Genomic DNA, 20484 nt, shown 5'->3' on the forward strand with positions numbered 1-20484 from the left:
ACCTGAGGCCTCAGTTCCCGTGGTTTTTTTTTTTTTTTTAATTTATTTATTTATTTATGGCTGTGTTGGGTCTTCGTTTCTGTGCGAGGGCTTTCTCTAGTTGCGGCAAGTGGGGGCCACTCTTCATCGCGGTGCGCGGGCCTCTCACTATCGCAGCCTCTCTTGTTGCGGAGCACAGGCTCCAGACGCGCAGGCTCAGTAATTGTGGCTCACGGGCCTAGTTGCTCCACGGCATGTGGGATCCTCCCAGACCAGGGCTCGAACCCGTGTCCCCTGCATTGGCAGGCAGATTCTCAACCACTGCGCCACTAGGGAAGCCTCCCCGTGGTTTTGAGATGGGAAGATTCTAACTAGGAGCACAGGCAGAGGATGACGAGGAGGAATGGAGAGGCCAGGGCAATGAAGCGGGGCGCCTAGGAGCCAAGGCCGCCACAGGCACTGTAAAATGGCTGGGCCGGTCAGGGTGGGGTGAGCTTTCGGGAGCTGCTCTGTCCCTTCACCTGCTGTGCCCTCGTGAAAGTCATTTAACATTCAATGCCTCCTGATGGCAGCCACCGCATGCACCAGATTTTAGCGCCTCTGCTCAGCCATGCTCAGAAATCCACTAGGAAGGGGACTTTATCATCATTTTGTGGATGGGGAGACAGAGGCTTGGCAAGGTCAGTGAGGAGGCTGGGCTGCTGCATCTCTGAGTCACAGGTAAACCCTCTGCCCCCACTCCTGCCGATCCTAACACAGATCTCCATCCTTTCAGAGGGGTCTGCTTTGCCCCTCTGCTCCAAACCCTCCAGAAGCTCTGACCTCAGAATAAAACGTGGTCCCCTCCCAGATCCTCTAAAATCTCCTCCATGGCTCCTCTCCCCTCACTTCTCTTCTCCTTCACCAGCTCAGGAGTCTTTCTACCCACTGGCCCAGGGACCATTGTCTGTTCTGTGGAGGCCTGAATGCCCAGCTCTCAGGACAGTGCCTACTGCAGATGCTCAGGTAAGCGTTGTGGATGGAAGGAAGGAAGGAAGGCCAGCCCAGGCCCCTCATTTCCTGCCCTGTGCCTGGCATGGACCCTGATCTCCTTCTGCACCACCATCAACCTACCTGTAATGTATTTCTCACCCTCAGGTATACTTGATCATTTATGTGTCTATCTTGCCTGAAAGGCTGAGAGCCCCTAAGATAGATATTTGTTTCTTTCATAAACTGACAAATTGATTTCAGCTTCTGTAAAGTTCAAGAGCATTTCGTTCCACTTGCAATAACAAAGAAAGAAAGAAATGAAAAGGCTACAGGCAGCCAACTTGCGATAATTTTCCAAATTAACTGTACTTGAAAAATTAGCATCAAACATCATTTCACAAATGACACGACTTTATTTTACAGAAACGAAAGCCGAAAAAGTGACTTTGGAATTGTTAGAGTACTAAAAATAACTGCCCTGCCTATTTAACTTTTCTTCAAGTTGTCTGTTTCAAAGCAGGCATAAACAGAAAGAAGCTGTTTTTCCATTGTTTCAGTATTTCCCAGTTTCACATCTCAAGTCAGCAACACAGTTTAGCGGGCAATTATTCTTTAATTGTGTCATTTTTCTCAGTTTACAACTCCCCGGCTAGATTACAAACATCCTGCTGGCAAGAAGAGGCTTAATGTGTAACAGTGCCCACCACAGAGAGGGCTCAGAGACAGGTAGACAGGGACTCCAGGGGCCACACTTTCTGTGCCATCCACACCTCTAAGACCCTCTGCCCTTCCTTGGAACACAGAACTGTTTTGGGAAAAGTCCTTCAGCTCCCACATTTGTGGGCTAAGGGAGCAGAGCCCGGAAAATGCCTTCATCCAATCCTACTGTCTCCTGGGCTCCTGCCCCCACCCCCCGCCCCGCTGGCTGGTCAAAAATATGGCCAGTTTATATAAAATTCTGTTTTGTTCATAGTAACCTCTCTCCCCTCCCCCTCCAACTCTACTGGCCAAGCGCACTTAAAATTCTAAGGCCTCCATTTGAAAAAGGAATCCTCGGTAAATTTCAGGAGGCCACCCAGCCAAAGGGGGCTGGGAGAGGGGCGGCAGGGAACGACCCCTGCTCCAAAGCGCACATCCTTTTCCTCAATCCCTGGCTAGAATCTCAGGGACCCCAGGGGTGGAAGGGAATCAGGCAGTGTACATCTCCCGTACCAAGCTGGAGGGGAAGGGGTGGTGGGTGGGCCGCCTGTGCCCTGGAGGGGTGGGCTGCGAGTCCCAAGTGCTGAGTCAGGGTCCACTGGGCGCTGTCCTCCCGCAGCGCCACCCCCCCCCAAGCTCTGGAGATTTGGGAGGCTGCGGGGTACGGTCCCGGGCGGTGGGAAGCCAGGTGCGCAGCGACGGGCCCCGGCCGTGCCAGGCTGGACACAACAAAAGCCGGGCTTGGGGGAGGGCCGGGAGGCGCGGGAGGCGAGCGGGGAGGGGGCGGCTGGGAGCTCCCGGAGCCGGCATTGGCCGCCCGCCACCGGGGGGCGGAGCCCAACGATCCTCGGAGAGCAATAAAAGGCCGGCTCGGTCCGCGCCTGCGGCGCACACATCCATAGAAGGCCGTGGAGCATCGGCGATCCGGCCCGCGGCGCGCTCGTTCGCTCGCTCGCTCGCTCGCTCGTTCGCTCGCTGCCCCCCGCCCGCTCTCGTCTCCGCGCTGCCGGCCGCGCCCCGCGCCCCCTCATCGCCCCCGCGACCAAGAGCCGAGAAAGTTTGTGTGGCGAGTGCGGGCCGGAGCGGAGGGCGCGGCCGCGGAGCGCCGCCCAGACCCGCGCGGCCCCGGCCGGCGAGAGGGGAGCGCCCCGAGCCCAGGCGGCGGCGGCGAGCCCGAGCCCGCGCCCCCGCCCCCCGCCCGCCATGGGCGCCGCGGCCCGCAGCCTGCGGCTTGTGCTCGGCCTCCTGCTGCTGGGGACGTTGCTCCGCCCGGCCGACGCCTGCAGCTGCTCCCCGGTGCACCCGCAACAGGCGTTTTGCAATGCAGACGTAGGTAAGGACGGCGACCCCGCCCCGGCGCCCACCGCCCCTACGGGGCGCGCTGGACCCGGAGGTTTCGCCGGCGCCCGCCCGCCCGCATCTTGCAGAGGGACCCAGCGCCCGCCTCCGGGGCCTCGGTGCCTTCTAGAATTCTGCAAGTTGATGCCAAAATCGTACTTTCTTTCCCCCCTTTCTTCTCTTCCTTTCTTTTCCTCTCTGCCGAGATGCTTCTCAACCTCAAAATTCCACCGAAATTCCGCTGCAGCTCCAGCCCCAGAAAAGGGAGCCAGGGAACGGATTGGATTTTGGCAGGCGGAGGGCCCCGGGATGCCAGCGCGGGGGGGGGGGTGGGGGGGTTGGGGGGGGTGGGGAGGGGGGGCGGAGCGGGGAGAGTGCGGAACACAGCCTGGGGGGTGGGGGGACTCTCGACCTCGGTGGGTTGAAGGACCGGGGCCCCCAGGAAGAAACTTTCACAGGTGAGATGGGAGTTGGGCTCCTCTGGGCTTGGAGCTGGGTGGGGAAGAGCTGCTCTGCCTGGGCCTCTCCCACCAGGCCGCCTGTGGGGCTCACCAGATTAGGCTGGGGCTGGATGGAAGCTTCCCTCCCCTGGTCAGATTCCCCACGGGCTCAGTGGAGCAGCTGGAAAGACGGGCAGAGCCCCAGGGCCGGCTTCTCCCACGTCCTGCCCAGGAGGCACTGCACACAGGGACAGGCAGGAGGATCCTTGAGTGGTGACTGCTTTTTCAGGACATCCACACAAGCTGGGGACTTTGGTGACTTGGGGTTGCAGGTAGGGTTGTATGGCTGCTTAGAGTCCCAGCAAGTATCTGTTCCCCTCAGGACCCCTTGCTCCCCACACGTGGGAGCGAGCGAGGAAAGGAGGAGAGCCCAGTTATTTGTTCTCATCCACAGAGGGGCAGGAGACAGAAGTGGGGAGAATGCAGCAGAAATGGGAGGAACCAGCTGGGCCCTGGAGGTTTCCATCCAGTTCTGACACTTGCAGGCCTCTACTGCCCTGGTGACAGTCAGCCAGGTTTTCCTGGGGCAGATTCAGTTGAACCAAAAGGACGGATGCACAGCAGGTGGGCCTCTGCAGCTCACTCTCACTTCCTGACAGGTTTGTTTTCTGCTTCTAAGTCTCAGCCGCCAGCCACGCATCCTCTTGCCAGTGGTGGTGAGGCTGGGCTGCCCTCACCTGTGCAGACTCAAGGGCAGGGTGTCTGGGTTTCTCCTCTTGTCAGCCATGCCCCGCTGATCTCCCCACACTCCCCACGGCTCCTGGCCACACCTCAGTTGGCCCTTGGAGCTGCCGCTGTTGCCTGGCGCGGGAGGTCTTCAGGTCATTCTACCTGTGTGCATCACGTAGCTCAGGCCACCTGCACTTGGGGCACGGTGTGTGCTTGCAGAGTGGTTTCCACAAAACCCGAATTGGGAGAAGTTCTCCAATTTGGCTTCGCTGCTCAGCAAGACCGGTGTGGGGGAGGAGAGGCTCCTCCCAGTGGCGGAGCCAGGATTGGCCTTGCATGCGGTGTCCCCTGGGAGTCCAGGCCTGCCCAGGCCCCTTGCAGAGAGAGAGGCTGTGCTTCTAGGGCAGGATCAGGCCCAGGCTCAGAAGGAATCCGTGGCTCAGGAGACTCTAGGGCTTGGTTCACAGGGGCTGAGCACGAAGGGGTCGGGCCTTGGGACCACCTCACACCCCTCAGCTGCACGGAGAGAATGCCCAGCCAGCCACTCCCATCCTTGCCCAGTGTCAGCTGAGGCAGCGCTGGGGCCGTTTCTGCTTTAGGTTTGGATCAAGGGCAGCAAAGGTCAGGGTGCAGCAGTGTCCGAATGCCTCAAGGCCCCTTCTTGCTTTGCGCGTTACCCTCTCGTCCACCTGCATCTCCTGGCATTTGTGTCCAAGTCATCACATCAAAATCATCGTAGAGCCAAATCTTTTAACCCCAGCCCAGCTCAGAGGTTCCACAGGGCCTACTGATGCCAGGGTCGCGCCACAAAGCCCATTACATTAGGTTCCCATGGCTGCTGTAACAAGTGACCACAAACTGAGGGATGTCAAACAGCAAGAATTGATTCTCTCACAGTTTAGGGGGCCTAACATCTAAAATGAAGGTGTTAGCAGTGTAGGTTCCTTCTGGAGGCTCTGAGGGAAAATCTGTTCCACCCCTGGTGGCTCCAGCAATCTTCAGTGTCCCTTGGCTTGTAGACACATCACTCCAGTCTCTGCTCTGTCTTCTGGTGGCCTTCTCTGTGCATGTGTCTCTGTGCCCTCTCCTCTTATTAGAATACCAGTCATTGGATTCAGGGCCCTCCCTAGTCCGCTATGACCTCATCTTAACTTGATCATATCTGCAAAGACCCTATTTCCAAATAAGGTCACATTCACAGGTTCTGGGTGGACGTGAATTTGGGGTGGATGCTGCCCAGTATTGTTCCATGGGCAGCCCTTCTGTGCTTAGTCAACTCGGGATATGTCCCAGAGACATCCCAGGGTGTAGGCCCCAGATGGCCATGGAGTAAACCCCACAGTGAAAGCTATAGTCTTTCCACATCTGCTTCTCCTGTAGGTGGTGCATGGCTTCCTTGGTGATGATTCCCCACTCTGGCTGAGAGCATAATTGCCTTGGGTCTGGATCTCTTTGCAGACATCAAAAGTCTGGCTCAGACCTTGGCTTTTGTAGTTTTAAAGCCCTACAGGTGACTGTGCCACCAGGGCAGTGGCCCAGGGGTCCAGGAAGGGTGATGGTCTGCTGTACTTGGGGTCCCTAAAGACTGACCTTTAATGCAGTGTGCTGGCTCCTTTAATTGTTGGCTGGATGCAGGCTTGTGAAATGGCTTGGTGTCTACAAGAGGCAGTTGGCTTAGGAAACAGTCATTTTTCTGTCTGCCTGTGTAAGGATTTCTGGGAGGCATATCCTTAGCTCTTGCAGCCGGTAGGATTGGAACTGGGGTCGGCAAAAGAGTTTGTTATGAGGTTATGAGATTGAAGATGAAGGGGTGGGAAGAGGTGACCGGGGCTCCTCCTGGAAGGCCCCGCTCCCTGTCCTTTCCAGAAAAGTGAGGATGAGCTTCCTTTCCAGGAAGTCTTTTCGCGTCTCAGAGCCCTGCTCGGATGTGCCGCCGGCCTCATTCCCTCTCATCTAATGGGGTCCTTCGCTATCTCCTACAGGCCTGCATGGCTCCAGTAACCTGGCTGGAAACCAGCTTTGGGCTTGCTCTTCAGGTAGTGCCACAGTGCGGGAGCCTGGAGTCCCTTAGCCAGCTGAGTGGCTTGGCAGACCTGGGCCGCTTGGGCCGGTTTCTGGAGTCGAGGGTGAATCCAGGAGCTCTCTGGGCCCAGACGATAAAGTCTCCCCCGCGGCCTGGGTGGCGAGGCCCAGGGCCACTGTCTCCCAGGAGGGCTGGTCTCTAGCACCAGGTGGAGCAGGGCCCACAGCCAAGGGCACGTGCTTGTTGCCAGGGCAAACAGGCTGGCCTTGGGCACACGCTGATGGGGGCCGGATAGCAGCCACTCGGGGAGAAACGCAGTAGGCACTCAGAAACGGCAGCATCCTCACCAAACATGTGCTCGGGAAAAGCAAGGCAGATGAGCTTCCTGTGAGTTGAGTGGAGGCCTTGAGTGCACGGGGGCTGGGATGGGGGTGGTGTTGTGTAAAGATACTCCTTTCGCAAAGTGTATAATCAGTCTGTGTTTCGTAATCCCGATTTTCCTATCGGGCTCACCTGTGTTGCAACAAGCAGTTACAGAGTGCCTAGCTCTGCCCCAGGGGACATAAGGGAGAAGCAAGGCATGATCCCTGCCCTCAGGAAGGAGCGCTAGGACACTGGTGCCAGGCAGTGTGGAAGCAGGTTTAAGACTGCGTGGGTCAGGGTGGGCAGAAGGCATGTAGACTCTCCCGACCCCGACCGACCGCCAGGGGCGTGGCTTAAAGTAAGTCAGCCTCCATGTGCTTTGGGCAAACAATGAACCAAGTAACTGTCACAAGGTGAAAAGCATTTGGGCATCTGAAGAGAGATAACGGGTTCCGATGAGAGGATGGGGAGGGGGCCATGGGGGGCCCTCGAGTTCCTGGGCTTGGTTTTGGACAGTGTTCCTGGAAGGATGTATTCTCCAGGGGAGTGACTGGAACCTGGGTTGGCAGATGGGAAGAGGTGTGTGCAGCGCTTGGAGGCTGTGCTGCGGGCATGGCACGTGGCTGGGAGGGAGCTCTCCCCACCCCACGTGTTCCTCCCTCTCTGATCTGAGGACATGGGGCCAGCCTGCAGCCTGGGGCCTGCTGGGTCCCCTGGAATCGGTGGTCCTGGCCGCTAGTCCTTGAGCTGCAGATGGGCTCGGGTCCTGCCGCTCTTCTTTGTCATCTCAGCGGGGTTGCCCAGAGCATCCCATTGGTGCGGGTTTAGACGACTCCCAGGCTTGGGGGTCGGGGGGTGGACGCAGCCACCCTTGCCTGATGCAGAGCTGCTGAGCCAGTGCCCAAGGGGCTGTGGGAGCAGGTGAACCCCTTGGGTTCCAAAACGGCTAAGAGGTATGCTTGGAGGACCCCAGGAGGTCTGAAGGATGGGAAAAAACAGCAGGAAAAAGCAAAAGCATGTGTGTAACTGAATCACTTTGCTGTACACCTGAAACTGTCACAACATTGTTAATCAACGGTGACTCCAATATAAAATAAAAAGTTAAAAAAAATAAAAATTAAAAAACAATAAAATAAATAAGTACTAAGGATGTAATGTGCAAAGTGATGACTATAGCTAACACTGCTGTATGATGCATAAGAAAGTTAAGAGAGCAAATCCTGAGTTCTCATCACAAGGAAAATGTTTTTTTTGTTTTTCTTTTATATCTATGAGATGATGGATGTTAATTGAACATGTTGTGATAATCATTTCATAATACATCTAAGTCAAATCATTATGCTGTACACCTTAAACTTATACAGTGCTGTATGTCAATTATATCAATAAAACAGGGGGAAAAAAGTGTGAAAGGAGATAAAGAAGGCAGACTAGGGGCAGGGGTGTAAGTGCCACCGATTCTTCTCCCCTGCCCTGGAGCTCGACTCAGGTGCCTGCCCTGGACACCCCTCCACCCTGCAGTGTGTGTGAGAGTACACACACACCACACACACACACAAACAAGGGGCTGAGGGCAAGTGGTCTTGTGGCCAGGATGGTCTTTCTGGAAAGAGAAAGGCAGACTTAGGAAATTAAGGTTGAAAGCGTAAAGAACCCTAAATTGGAGGATGGAGCTGGGGGAACATGTACCAGGCATGGCTAAGTGCATCATTTCGCAGTGCCAAGAACAGGGACAGGCTGCCTGGGAAAGGTGCGAGAGAGTCTGGGTGCAGAGCAGGCTCGGGGGCAGGAGGGCCCGAGAGGCAGAGTGGGACTGGACATCTGGTTTATCACATAGAGTTTGCATTCCATCCCAAGGGCCTGAGGAGAGGCATCGAGAGTGTGTACCTGTGGGTGATAGCGGGCATCCCCCAGGGAGTTTGCTGAAAGGCAGGTGTCTGAATTAGCGTCCCATATTGGACCCTTGGGGCTCAGGGCGTGGGCATGGGTATTTCTCAGACTCTCCAGGTGATTCTGACACCCACCAAAGTTTGCACAGAGCAGTCGTTTCCAAAGCGGGTACCCAAGACAATTTGGGTGTGAGAAGAGAACATTATAGATACCTTACTATACGGATTGACAGATGCACTTGTGCATAGTTTTAAACGAACAGGTAGATTTTGAGTGCTTGGCTAGGCTTCTGTTTCATTGCTACAGGGTCCATAGACTGCGAGGACCATAGGATGTCGGGGTGGGGGGAGGGGTATGTGAGATGCCCCAGAATGCTGGGAGGAAAGGCAGCCAAGGGAAGTGGGGAGGGAGGAGGGCTTCCAGACTGAGGGGCAGTCTGGGTACCAGCGTCTCAGAAAGGGCAGGAATGAAGCTGGCTCCCCCAGCCCAGGCCCAGGCTCTCCCAGGGCCCACCTCCAGGACCCCTGAGGGCTGGCTGGAATCCTGGAGCCTTTGGCGCCTCCATCACTGCGTGCATGTGGAGCCCCAGTGGGAAAGTGATAGAGACCCAGGGGAATCCCATTTCGTAGCTGACAAAATTGGGGTCAGCCTCGTCCAATTAGCATCCTAGGTTAAGCTTCTGGAGACCCCAGCAAGGCGGACTGGGTGAGTGTTTGCTGTAAAAATCAAATTGAGATGTAATCTCTATAAAGAAGGGTCCTAACCTGGGGGGCATGGACGTCTGTTCAGAGATGGGCCTGGTGGGGGGCGGTCTTGAGCCCTGAAACTGTAAGCAAAGCTGTGTGTGTGTGTGTCCATGTTTTTCTGTGGACAGGGGCCTGTGGCTTCCACCAGGTTCTCAAAGGGGTATGTGACCCCTAAAAGGTTAATCACTGCCTGTAAAAGACTTATTTATGGCCTGTTGGGAGGGGTGAGAGACATGGGGGGAAGGGGCTTTGAAAACAAAGGTGGGCAGCCTTGGGCCGGGTGCAGCAGCAGAGCCTGAAGCCCCAGCATTGGGAACCAGGGGGGGGTCTTTGTTGTTGCCCCACCTCCCCGAGAGCTGTTAGACATGGTGGGGAGGGGAAGGAAGCTGCAGGCAGGAGAGCAATGTTAAGGGCTTGTAGTCAGTCACCCAGGTGAGCGGAGCAGGCACCTGCACAACGGAGGGACTCAGGAAACGGAAGGCAGGCAGGGGGATGACGGGCTGGGACGGGGGCTGCCTCTGGGGTTTGACCTCAGGGCCAGGGCCAGGCATCCCCTAACGTGGTCAGGTGGTCAGTGGGGTTCCCTGCTAAGTTCTGCTGAGAGACAGAAACAGTGGGGTCTCCAGCTGTAGTAGCTACAGCAGATTATGGAAGTATGTGAGGGGCCTCGGAGGGAAGAGGGGGTGGGAGCAGAGGCAGTGGGAAGTGGGGACATAGGTTTGGAGCGGCGTGGTTAGGGCAGCTGCTCTGCAGCCCCACGACTCAGTCCAGGGGAGAGATCTTGGGCAAGTGCCCTCGGTTTCTCCATCACCAAAGAAGAGATAATAATTTACATGCCTTTTAAGGTGCAGTGCCTAGGACGGTGCCCATGGAGGCTCTCGGGGTTGGGGCGGAGGGACTGTCTCTTTCTGTGCCAGATGCCATGCTGGACGTGTAATCCTCACCCAGCCCTGAGGTCTGGCCATGGTTATCACACAGGTAGGGGGGCGCAGAGACACGCAAGCTGGGCTCTGGTGCTTCCAGGAGGGTGGCCAGGGAACTAGGAGGGAAACCGTGGTAGTTCTGTGAAGGAAAAGTGACTGTGACAAATAACAGTAACAGCAGCTGTCATCATCCATGCTAAGTGCTTGGAACTGTGTTCCACACGTTCCTCGTGTTAACGCGTCTATTTCACAATTATCCCCATTTTACAGATGATCAGACTGAGGCACGGGCTGATTAACTTGCTTGGGTCACATGACTATCAAATAACAGAGTAAGAAGACAGAGGGTTTTAAAATGAAAGGAGGCTTAACAGTGAGGAGGCTGAACGCGGCGATTCTGGTCCACCTTGGCTTGGAGGGGGTGGTCTCTGGGGAGCATGAAGGAGGGAAACTCCTGGAAGCTGACCTTGTTCATGAGATTTGCTCATCAAGTGGAGATGAGCTAAATTAAATTAAGCTCTATCCTGACAGCGGAATATTAAGCAGTCATTTTAAACAGTATTATAGATTCACGTTTTTGACCTAGAAAAATGTTCAGAGTGCATTAAATTTAAAAGCCCAGATACAGTCAGTATGCTTTCACATTTCAAACACTGTCTAATATAATTTTTAAGTGCACCATGCGTAACTGTACATTGTAACAAAAAGTTATCAAGCAAATACTCAAATTAAGAGACGAGTCATTGCCACCCTGAAACCTCAGTTAATCCCTCCTGGTCCCAACGCCCTCCTTTCCCTTAGATAACCACTGTCCTGGTTTTTATGGTGAAAATTCCCTGGCATACAGAAGTTTTATTGCTTCTGTATGTATCTCTATCCTTTTTTTTTTTTTTTGATTGTGCATGTACAGAAAAGTCTGGAAGGGTGACTGTCAAAATTCTAGGCAGTGGGTGAGATCAAGGGTGATTTTTATTTCGTTTTGCTTATCTGTATGTTCTAAATTTTCTGTGATTAACGTGTGTGAGTTGTATAATTATTTTAAAGTTAAAAGGCAATGGGGAGACAGGGGTGGAGGTTTCTTCAGGATGGGGGAGGCAGAGGAGAAGGCTGCGGGCAAGAGGGTGAGAGCCCTGAGCCCGGAGGGAGGGGGCGCGCATCCAGGGGTGCCCACCTTTGCCTTCGTCCTCCAAGAAGCAGATTAGGGAAGGGTTTATTGCTTCTTAAGAAGACTGTTATTGTTTTTCTGCCTCAGAGACTTATGCTTTATTGAGGTGTAATTCACATACTGTTCACCCATTTAAAGTGTACAATTCAGTGGTTTTTAGTGCAGTCACAGAGCTGTGCAGCCATCACTACTATCTGATTTTGCGGCATCCCGAGGACCCCTGAGCTGAGTACATCTGAGGTTTCCGAGGTGAGACTCAGGCGGTGTGTTTCCACCCGGTGCTGCCCCAGCAAGGCTGTGCCCTACAACAGGACGCACAGGATGCAGTCGGCCTCCTAAAACTCTGCTGGCCTTTCAGGGCTTGGCAAACTACACCCCTGCCCCCGACTGCCTATCGTGGTAAATACAGTTTTACTGGGATGCGGCCACGCTCATTCCTAATACAAAGTCTGCGGCTGCTTTTGAGCTACAAGGCAGCGTTGAGTAGTAGCGACAGAGCTACGTTAGTTATTGTACCATCTGGCCCTTTATGAAAACTTTCCCCCACCCCTGAGTGTGAGCTTCCTGGGGCTGGCTCACCTCTCACCTGGTGGCCCGCTCCCTGCTTTCCAGAAGAAATGATGCTTGTGGATATCATTCTCTGAACTGACCCCGAAGATGCAGCAAATCTTGAACCTGTGGGCCTAAGAGAGGGAGGGATGAGTTTAAAGGCCATAACCCCTCTGTAGTGGAACGTTCCGGGGTGGAGAGTTCCTGGGGACAGAGCCTGGCTTGGGATGAGTCTTCATGTGGCCCTTTCTGATCTGTGGTCTGGAGATCTTGGTTGGGCTTTCCGGGAGACCCCATAGGGTCAGGGCATCCTCACCGAGTTGGCTCAGCACCCCGGCTCTGCACCAGGCGTGGCCGAGGCCCCTCTGATGACAGTCAAAGGCCCTAGTTAGGAGGCACTTCAACAGCTGATTCTTAACCAAGGACAGAATGAGGAAATGGACCGACATTTTAGAGGAAAAAAGACGAAGTGGAACGTATTGGGAGAAGAAGCCTGGGCCTTTGGAGCCTGTTAGAGCTGGTTCTGAGTCCTGACTCTGTGCCTCTGTGAGCCTCGGTTTCTTCTTCTGTAAAAGCAGAATTAAACTCCTCAGGGCCGGGCCATAGCAGATGCTGAGTGAATTTCTGATGAATGAGTAAAGTGTGCAAAAGCATGGGAGGGACTCAATAGATGTCAGCCCCACCCACTCCATCTAGAATTCTGAGACCTTGGATGATGCTTCTGTGAAACCTTGTGGCCTCTGTCCCCAGAGCTCCTCAAGAAGAAAGTCATGTGTGTGCAACAGGGAAATAAACCTCCTCTGACATTCCTGGCCCCCTCTGCTTTCTCTGTTCTTCCTACAGCATGTAAAACTCAGCCTGGCCTCTCTCTCTGTGGCCCAGCTCACTTCTGCTGCCCTTCCTTTGGTCCAGATCAAGAGTTCAGGGCCGGTGGATGGGTTTTCAGCACAGGCCACATGATGTGAGGGAGACGTGCTCATGCCAGCTCCCAGCACTATATGGAAACTGTACCTCTGATGGTCCTCTGCTCTGCCTTCTCCGTGCCACCACTCCCTGGTCACTCCAGGTAGTTGAAAATTCACTGTGCAGAGTTGGTTGACCCGCCCCAGGCCGCCTTGTCCTCACCTGGGTCCCATGACATGTGAGGGTGTGGAGAACAAGGACGGGGTGGGAGGGATGCCAGGAACGCGTTAGATGTGGAGATGCGCAGGAATGATCTTATTGGGCCGCATGTCTAGAACGTTTGCAGGCATGCGATGAAGTCTGAGCTCACGGTGACCCTGGGTGCCCCAGCCTTTGGAGTCCAGGGTGCTGTCAACAGACAGCACTCCGTGTAGCCGGGAGAAAAGGCCAGAGGTCACTTGTGGGCTTCAGGTTCATGTGGATTGTTCTGCTCTGAGGGGGACATCCCTTTTCAGAAGGACTGTTGACCCTGTGACAGGGCGGTTTTGGGGGCAGACACAGTTCTCTCCTGGGGGCTTTTCTCTGCAGCCCTCCAGCATTTAATCTTCAATCCTCAGAAGCCCCGGGGAGAAATGGCCCAGCCCAGCTATACCCAGGCAGGAACCAGGTATCTCAGGAGGAATGGCGTTGGAGCAGAGCCGTGATGAGCGCTGTCAGTCCCCAATTCTTGGTTGTGACATCCTGGCCCCTTGGCCCCGTTGGATCCAGGGCAGGGAACAAAGGAATAAATCGAAGGTGGTGTTTGTTTCTTGTGCGCCGGTTCTGCGGGGGTGGAAAACCACCAGCAAATAGTCACCAATCATAAGTCTCTTCGATAAAAAAACATCGACTGTCTAGGGATTTTCAGTGCAGAAGGACTTCATCTCTTCCATTTCACAAGAACTCATGAGGTAGGTGGTAGGTCAGGCAGGTGTCCTCCCCTGTCTGGATGGGGAGCGGTCCATGATTTACCCAAGGTCGCGCAGCCAAGGGCGGCACCAAGAATCTAAGGAGCCGGATCCTGGCTCAAGTCTCTGGAAATAGATCAGACGTCACAGCTTTGGCCTTTCCGTTGCTCTGTTCTGTGTGGCCAAGAGACTTGTTGTCCTTGGAAGGGCTGACTCTAAGTAGGTGTGTTTGGTCCTAACCTGAGCAATTTAGAAGGTTGGAAGGGCGTTTTGACAATGCTGATCAAGGACTTTAAGTCTCCCCTTGAATGTAAATTGGTGCAGCCACTATGGACAACAATATGGAGGTTCCTTAAACTAAAAGTAAGACTTACCATATGATCCAGCCATCCCACTCCTGGGCACGTATCTGGAGAAAACTCCAATTCGTAGAGATGCATGCACCCCAATGTTCATAGCAGCACTGTTTACAATAACCTAGACATGGAAACAACCCAAATGTCCATTGACGGATGAATGGATAAAGAAGATGTGGTATATTTATACAATGGGATATTACTCAGCCATAAAAAAAGAGTAAAATAATGCCATTTGCAGCAACATGGATGGACCTAGAGATTATCGTACTAAGTGAAGTAAGTCATATAGAGAAAGACAAATGTCATGTGATATCACTTATATGTGGAATCTAAGAAAATAATATCATGAACTTATTTACAAAACAGAAGAGACTCACAGACATAGAAAACAAACATGGTTACCAAAGGGGAAAGCTGGTGGGGGCAGGGGGGAGGGATAAATTAGGAGTTTGGGATTAGCAGATACAAACCACTATATATAAAACATATAAACAACAAGGTCTTACTGTAGAGCACAGGGAACTATATTCAGTATCCTGTAATAAGCCATAATGGCAACGCATACAAAAAAGAATAAACGTATGTATAATTGGATCTCTTTGCTGTACGCCAGAAACGAACACAACATTGTAAATCAACTATACGTTAATTTAAAAAAAAAAAAAAAAGAAAAAGTCTCCCCTTTGGTCAAGCAACTCTAAAGCTAGGAATTTTTTTGCGGGAAATAATGAAGTACATGTGCTGGCATCTCGTGACGCGGATGCTCACCTCCATCTTGTTTATCTCAGTGTTGGAAACACTTAGATACAGCAGCAGGGCAGTGGTCAAATAAATCACAGCCTCGGATGCTCTGTGAGACCAAAGGTGGTAGAATTTTTTACTGAAATGTAAAATGTTCAGATAAAGGAGGGGAAATTAGACTTTCTTTTGCAAGTGTGTGTTTTCTAATTTTTCTCTGTTGAACTTGAATGATATGTGTCGTTCTTAGAGTCAGAGTTTGCTGAAGTATGGGTCTGACTGTGCTCAGCAGTAGGTTGGGCCCGCACTATTAAAGCTGGGTTGGTCCTAGTTCATTGATGGGCCCCATGGAGCAGAGACCGCCGAGCAGAGCAGGTTCATCCAGAGGATGGGACCTGCATCCTAGGAATCACTAAGATGGTGTCAGGAGAGCCCGGGCTTGGGAGAAATATCTTCAGTGCAGGAACAACCTGGAGAGCACGGCAGTGGTGGCCATTCCGGAATGCGTCAAAGGTCCCACAAGCTGAAGTTTTTGGCCACCATGTTATCTGCACTCTCCCCAAGCCCCGCCCCAAACTTGTCCCATGCTGAAGGTGGGTGTACATGACCTTGCTGAGAAGAGGCTAAGGGATTGGGGGCTGGGTATGCTCTGGGGAAGGAGAAATGGACATAAGACTTTGGTCTATGGGGCCAAAAAAGTGGGTGGGAAGCTGTGGTTGAGAAGTTCAGGAGCAGACTTCCTGCCCCACGCCAGGTCGGGGACCACATGACCTCCCCAGGGCCCTTCCAGCCCCACACAAAGGCTTTCATCCCTGGATCAGCTCTGCCTCCAAGGTTCCAAGTCCCTGCTGTTGACTTTCGCAAGAAACCAAACCCTGAGATCAGTTGCTTTGACATCTTGGGGCCAATATCACGTTCCCCAAACTAAATTTCTCAATTGTCAAATTTGTGGAGGGTGCCCTTAGCCCTAGAAACGAGGTCAGGCATGTCCTATTTCTTATTTTGGGTGGATGGGTGGGCGGGTGGGTGACATGGGGGCCCCAGGCCAGCATTCCTTCCCCCACCTCCAGTCGGCTCAGCTCAACAGTGGATCCTGGAGGGGCAAATGTCCCCAACCTGAGTGGGACCAGACACCCTCCCTGTGGGAGGAGGGGTGGCCAGCGTTGTCGGGAAGCCCTGACCTTGAGGTGCAACAGCTCAGAAGAGTGACACCCCGATGAGGAATGTCACCGTGCTGCCAGGCTGGGACAGGAGGGATTTTCTCCCTGCCAGACTGTCTTTAGACACTGAAAGCATGCGCACGTCAGGCATCTTCACGGTGCCCCCGAGGTGGCCATCCCTCTGCTTATCACCCCAGCTGTTTGAGCCAAATCTTTGTGATCGGTGGACCTACAACAGGTGTGCTGACAGGTGCTCGCCCTCTGGCTGGCTCGTCACCGTCCCTGACTTCACCCCCGCTCTGATGTCAGAGCACAACAGCTCTGTTGTTCCCGTGGCAGTGGCTGCCAGAGTTCACCAGCTGGGGCGGATGCTGGGCTGCTGGCGGAGGTGGGGAGCTGCAATTCCAGCCAACTTTGGTCAGTGGGCCCCAGAGACCCCATGCAGAGCACCCAGGGCCGAGGTTCTTGTTGTGTCCCCGCCCCCTTATCCATTGTGAGGGTGGAGTTCTTTCTGTGCCCAGTGGTTTGGTGAGGGCGCCTTGGGAAGTGGGCCAATAAGGGTGTCCAGGCCACATGTCCAAAAGGCTAATTTGAAAGTCCTTGCACCACGGGGCTCTGCATATACAGTTGGATCAGGGAGGATGGGCAGTGGAAGCTGGTGGGATGGGGTTGGGGGTGAATGTGGTGGTTTTTTTGAGGGGGGAGATCATCATACAACAACAGTTGTTGGCACTGGGGACCCCTGACCTAGGCGGGGTAGCTGCAGTAGTAATGTTGGAGGGAAAGCAGTTGACATCGTCAAGAGACATTTAGTAAGGCGCCAGTTGGATCAGCCGTAAGCAGCCCCCCAGCTAGCCTGGTGTCTCCTGTGAGTTTGGAAGAGCCTGTGCTTCATGTCTGTCTTAATGAAGCTGGTCGGGGAGGTGACGGAGACAAGATGACAAGGGCTTGTTCTCCTAGAGGCTGGCTGCCCAGCCATCTCAGCCTTGTCCTTATCCTGAGTGTGCATCAGGGAGATGGTTAAACATACAGATTCGCAAACCCCACCCCAGGATTCGGGTGGAAAAACCTGCGGTAAGGCCTGGCCAGGACTCATAGTCTACCATGGTCACCTCCCCACCAGGTGATTCTGATGCAGCTGGTCTAACACCCAGCCGGCTTTATGAACCACTACTCTGGAACTTAACTGAGGGAGAGTCAGGAAGTGAGCAAAAGTGGAAGCTCTGGGCAGCACACTGGGTGTCACAAAGTGTATTTCTAGTGGCTAGAACTCAGAGAAATGGAGTTTAAAATGTTTCTGATGTTTGTTTTGTCTGGGCTTTGCTTGGATGCCTCCAGTGATGGGTGTCTCACTACCTACCAAGTCAGCCCAGTGATTTCAAGACAGCCCTGTAGAAAGTGCTTCTTTCCACCTGGGCCAATTTCTGCCTCCCTGTAATGTGTTCTTGGTGGTCTGGTCCAGGCATCTGGAGACACACACAGTAAATACCACCCTCTTCCCCAAGCAGCTTGCCAAGCATGTGGGTGTTTCTGATGGTGATGAGCGCTAGCATCTGTGTAGATGATGGGTGTTGCCGTTATTATCCCCGTTTTACAGATGAACAGAGACTGAGGCACCCAGAGTTAAGAAACCTGTGCTAGGTCACACAGTCAATACTCTGAACCACCAGAGTACACTGTTCTAGACTTTTCTACCACCTGCAGGCCTCCCACCAAACATTCTTGGTTCCTTAGGACTTTCCTTCCTATGACCTGTTCTTGTTTGTTTTTTCATTCTCCTCCTGAACTCTGAGGCCCTTCTTCCCATCCTTAACCACTCCCTGCCTTTCTGAACCATATCTGGGAAGACATACCTCTCCCTTACTCAGATTTTCTCCTTATTTAGTAAAAGTGTAGTTCTCATTTAGTGTATATTTCTCATTAGGTGACTTCCTAATAATTTCTTTTCTTTCTTTTTTTTTTGCTGCACCGTGTGGCATGCGGGATCTTAGTTCCCCGACCAGGGATTGGAAGCGTGGAGTCTTAACCACTGGACCATCAGGGAAGTCCCCCTAAAAATTTCGATAGTTATATTTTGATTTTAAAACTTGCAGGCCATCCCGTTTGATCTTCACGCGTCCCGTGGTGGGGGGAACAGGGTGGGTGAGGTCTGACCTGCGCATGGGCTGGGCTGGACCATTACCCTGCTTGTTTTAGGCGTTTCTAGCAACACAGGTAACGATCACATTGGCTCTTTTGGTGACCACGGTCTCTGCCAACTCTGAGCTCACAGCCGGCTCAGACCCTCTCGTCTCCAGCTTTGCTCCTTCGGAGCTACATTCTCCCACTTGGCACTTGCAGGGTCGGATGTGGGGACCCACGTGTGGGTTGTAGATGTTTTCCCAGTATGCTTGGCCTTGTAAGATTTGACCAGGTGTTCAAGCCTGTGAAAAATCTGAGCTGAAGGCTTGCATTCCAGCAGCACGGCTGGTTTTCCATCTCCCTATGGGTGATTGAGTGCCGGGGACATCGCATCCAGAGCTGATGGCCATGGATTCAGACGCTCATGTACTTGACTCATGGAAAGCCCACCAGGGCCCCAGCCTCTACTCTTCTTGCTTTAGACACACTTTTTTTTTTTTTTAAATAAATTTATTTCTTTCTTTCTTTATTTATGGGTGTGTTGGGTCTTCGTTTCTGTGCGAGGGCTTTCTCTAGTTGCGGCGAGCGGGGGCCACTCTTCATCGCGGTGTGCGGGCCTCTCACTGTCGCGGCCTCTCTTGTTGCGGAGCACAGGCTCCAGACGCGCAGGCTCAGTAGTTGTGGCTCACAGGCCTAGTTGCTCTGCGGTATGTGGGATCTTCCCAGACCAGGGCTCGAACCCGTGTCCCCTGCATTGGCAGGCAGATTCTCAACCACTGCGCCACCAGCGAAGCCCTAGACACACTTTTAAGACACTGCTTTGTGTGGGTCCCAGTCCATAGCAGTTTAGAGGCCGTATGAGAAAAGGGGGATAGGGTGCTGTCAGACACACAGACAGAAAGTTAAAACTATGGAGGAAGCTATAAGAAGTCCACTTAAAAACTCCAAATTATATTCTGGGGTCATTTAGTTTAGAGGAACTCTGTCATATATATATATGTATATATATATACATGGTTTTTTTGGTGGGGGTCCTATATATCTTAAAAGCCCTTGAGGGATTCTCTGTATTATAGTCCTAAAGATAATCCAGAGTTCTAAGAAGGTCAAATTATATCTATTCTGTGTACTCTCAGGAGACGGAGAAATGTTTCACTTTACACACGAAAGAGTAAGCTTTACTTATACGGAAATGTTCTCTCTGGCCATGCCAGCTAATTGGGAGCCCTTTTATATCTATTTTTTAAAATGTTTCAAAGAAAATGTGCTAAACCGTGTCCCCGGGGCGTTGAATCTGTGGACCCCGGAGAAAAACAGGAGCATTTTCCTGTTGCTGCGGAAAGCAGGGGCTGCCTTGTCAGGGAGGAGGAACCGGAACAGGGCTGGGGAGAGGTGGGTGGGTGGCACGAGGGGGTTCTGTTTGAGGAAGAAGGACAGACATGAGCACAGTGAAGGTGTGGGACCTGGGTCAGGGGCATTTGGGATGCCCGGCTGGGGAAGGGGGGCCAGATCCTGAGTGCTGGAATGTTCCCAAGCCTGTAGGCCAGGGACCGCCCGACCGACTTTGGTGAGATGGTTAACTGAGCACATTTCTGGGCCCCTCGCCACTGAGGCAGAGGTGGGATCGGTCTGGGGCGGGGCCCCAAAATCTGCGTCTTAACTAGCAGCTCAGGCAACCCGTGAGGCAGGTGGCCTCTGGCTGTGCTTGGGGACTTGCTAGTGCCCACAGCACAGGGCCCGTTGCAGATGCTCAAGTGACACAGGTGGCCGAGTTAGAACAGTGGCTGTAGCCATAGTGCTGGGGAGGAGGAGTCGGGTGGGGTGGAACGGGGGTGGTGACAGGGAGCCTGGTTAGCAGGCTCAAGTGAGACCCTTCGACTGGAGTCTGGTCCACCTGGCATTGGAGCCCCTGGTTTGGGCGCCACACAGCCGCCTTCGTGGTCACCTTTCTTCCTCATCGGCCTGGGGTACCCTGGAGTCTCCACTGAGGGATCAGAAGGCAGGAGGGCTGCTGTGGGCCTGGCCCTTCCTGGTGGCCTGGGAGAGGGTCTGCCTCGGCTGAACAGTCATCTGAGCCACTACCCAGGTGACCGCCGCGGGCTGGCTCCACGCACGGGGACGCAGAGGGTGAGAGGAGAATGGGCCCAGTGTCCTTCCCATCTGCCGCTCTGAGTGGAGCTTCTGTAAGGACAGGGCTGCGGCTTCCCGAGGGGTTGAAGGCAGCCAGCACAGGCCAGCCCGTCCCGCTTCGGGAGAGCAAGATCAGACGGCCCAAGAGAACCCGGACACTCAGAACACTCTGGTCCCAAGTCAGTGAGCAAGGAAGGGCTTGGAGGTGAGGGCATGGGGCAGCTGGGGACATGGGCAGAGGGCAAGGGTGCATCTGCCGGTTGGTACAGGGTTTTCAGTTCCTGAACGAGGGAGCTGACTCTAATTTCTG

At 53.6% G+C, this 20484-nt stretch overlaps 1 protein-coding gene across 1 annotated transcript in view; it reads left to right on the plus strand.

Annotated features, from left to right (window-relative positions):
* The first annotated feature begins 2543 nt into the window (after window positions 1-2543).
* TIMP2 (TIMP metallopeptidase inhibitor 2) overlaps window positions 2544-20484 on the plus strand; it is a 49883-nt gene continuing 31942 nt past the window's right edge. The window contains exon 1 of the mRNA XM_061174770.1: window positions 2544-2983. Coding sequence (XP_061030753.1) covers window positions 2854-2983 — 130 coding nt within the window. The 5' untranslated portion in view covers window positions 2544-2853. The remainder of the gene's footprint in view (window positions 2984-20484) is intronic.

The sequence above is a fragment of the Eubalaena glacialis genome, chromosome 19 (assembly GCF_028564815.1).
Source record: "Eubalaena glacialis isolate mEubGla1 chromosome 19, mEubGla1.1.hap2.+ XY, whole genome shotgun sequence".
Classification (NCBI taxonomy): Eukaryota; Metazoa; Chordata; class Mammalia; order Artiodactyla; family Balaenidae; genus Eubalaena; species Eubalaena glacialis.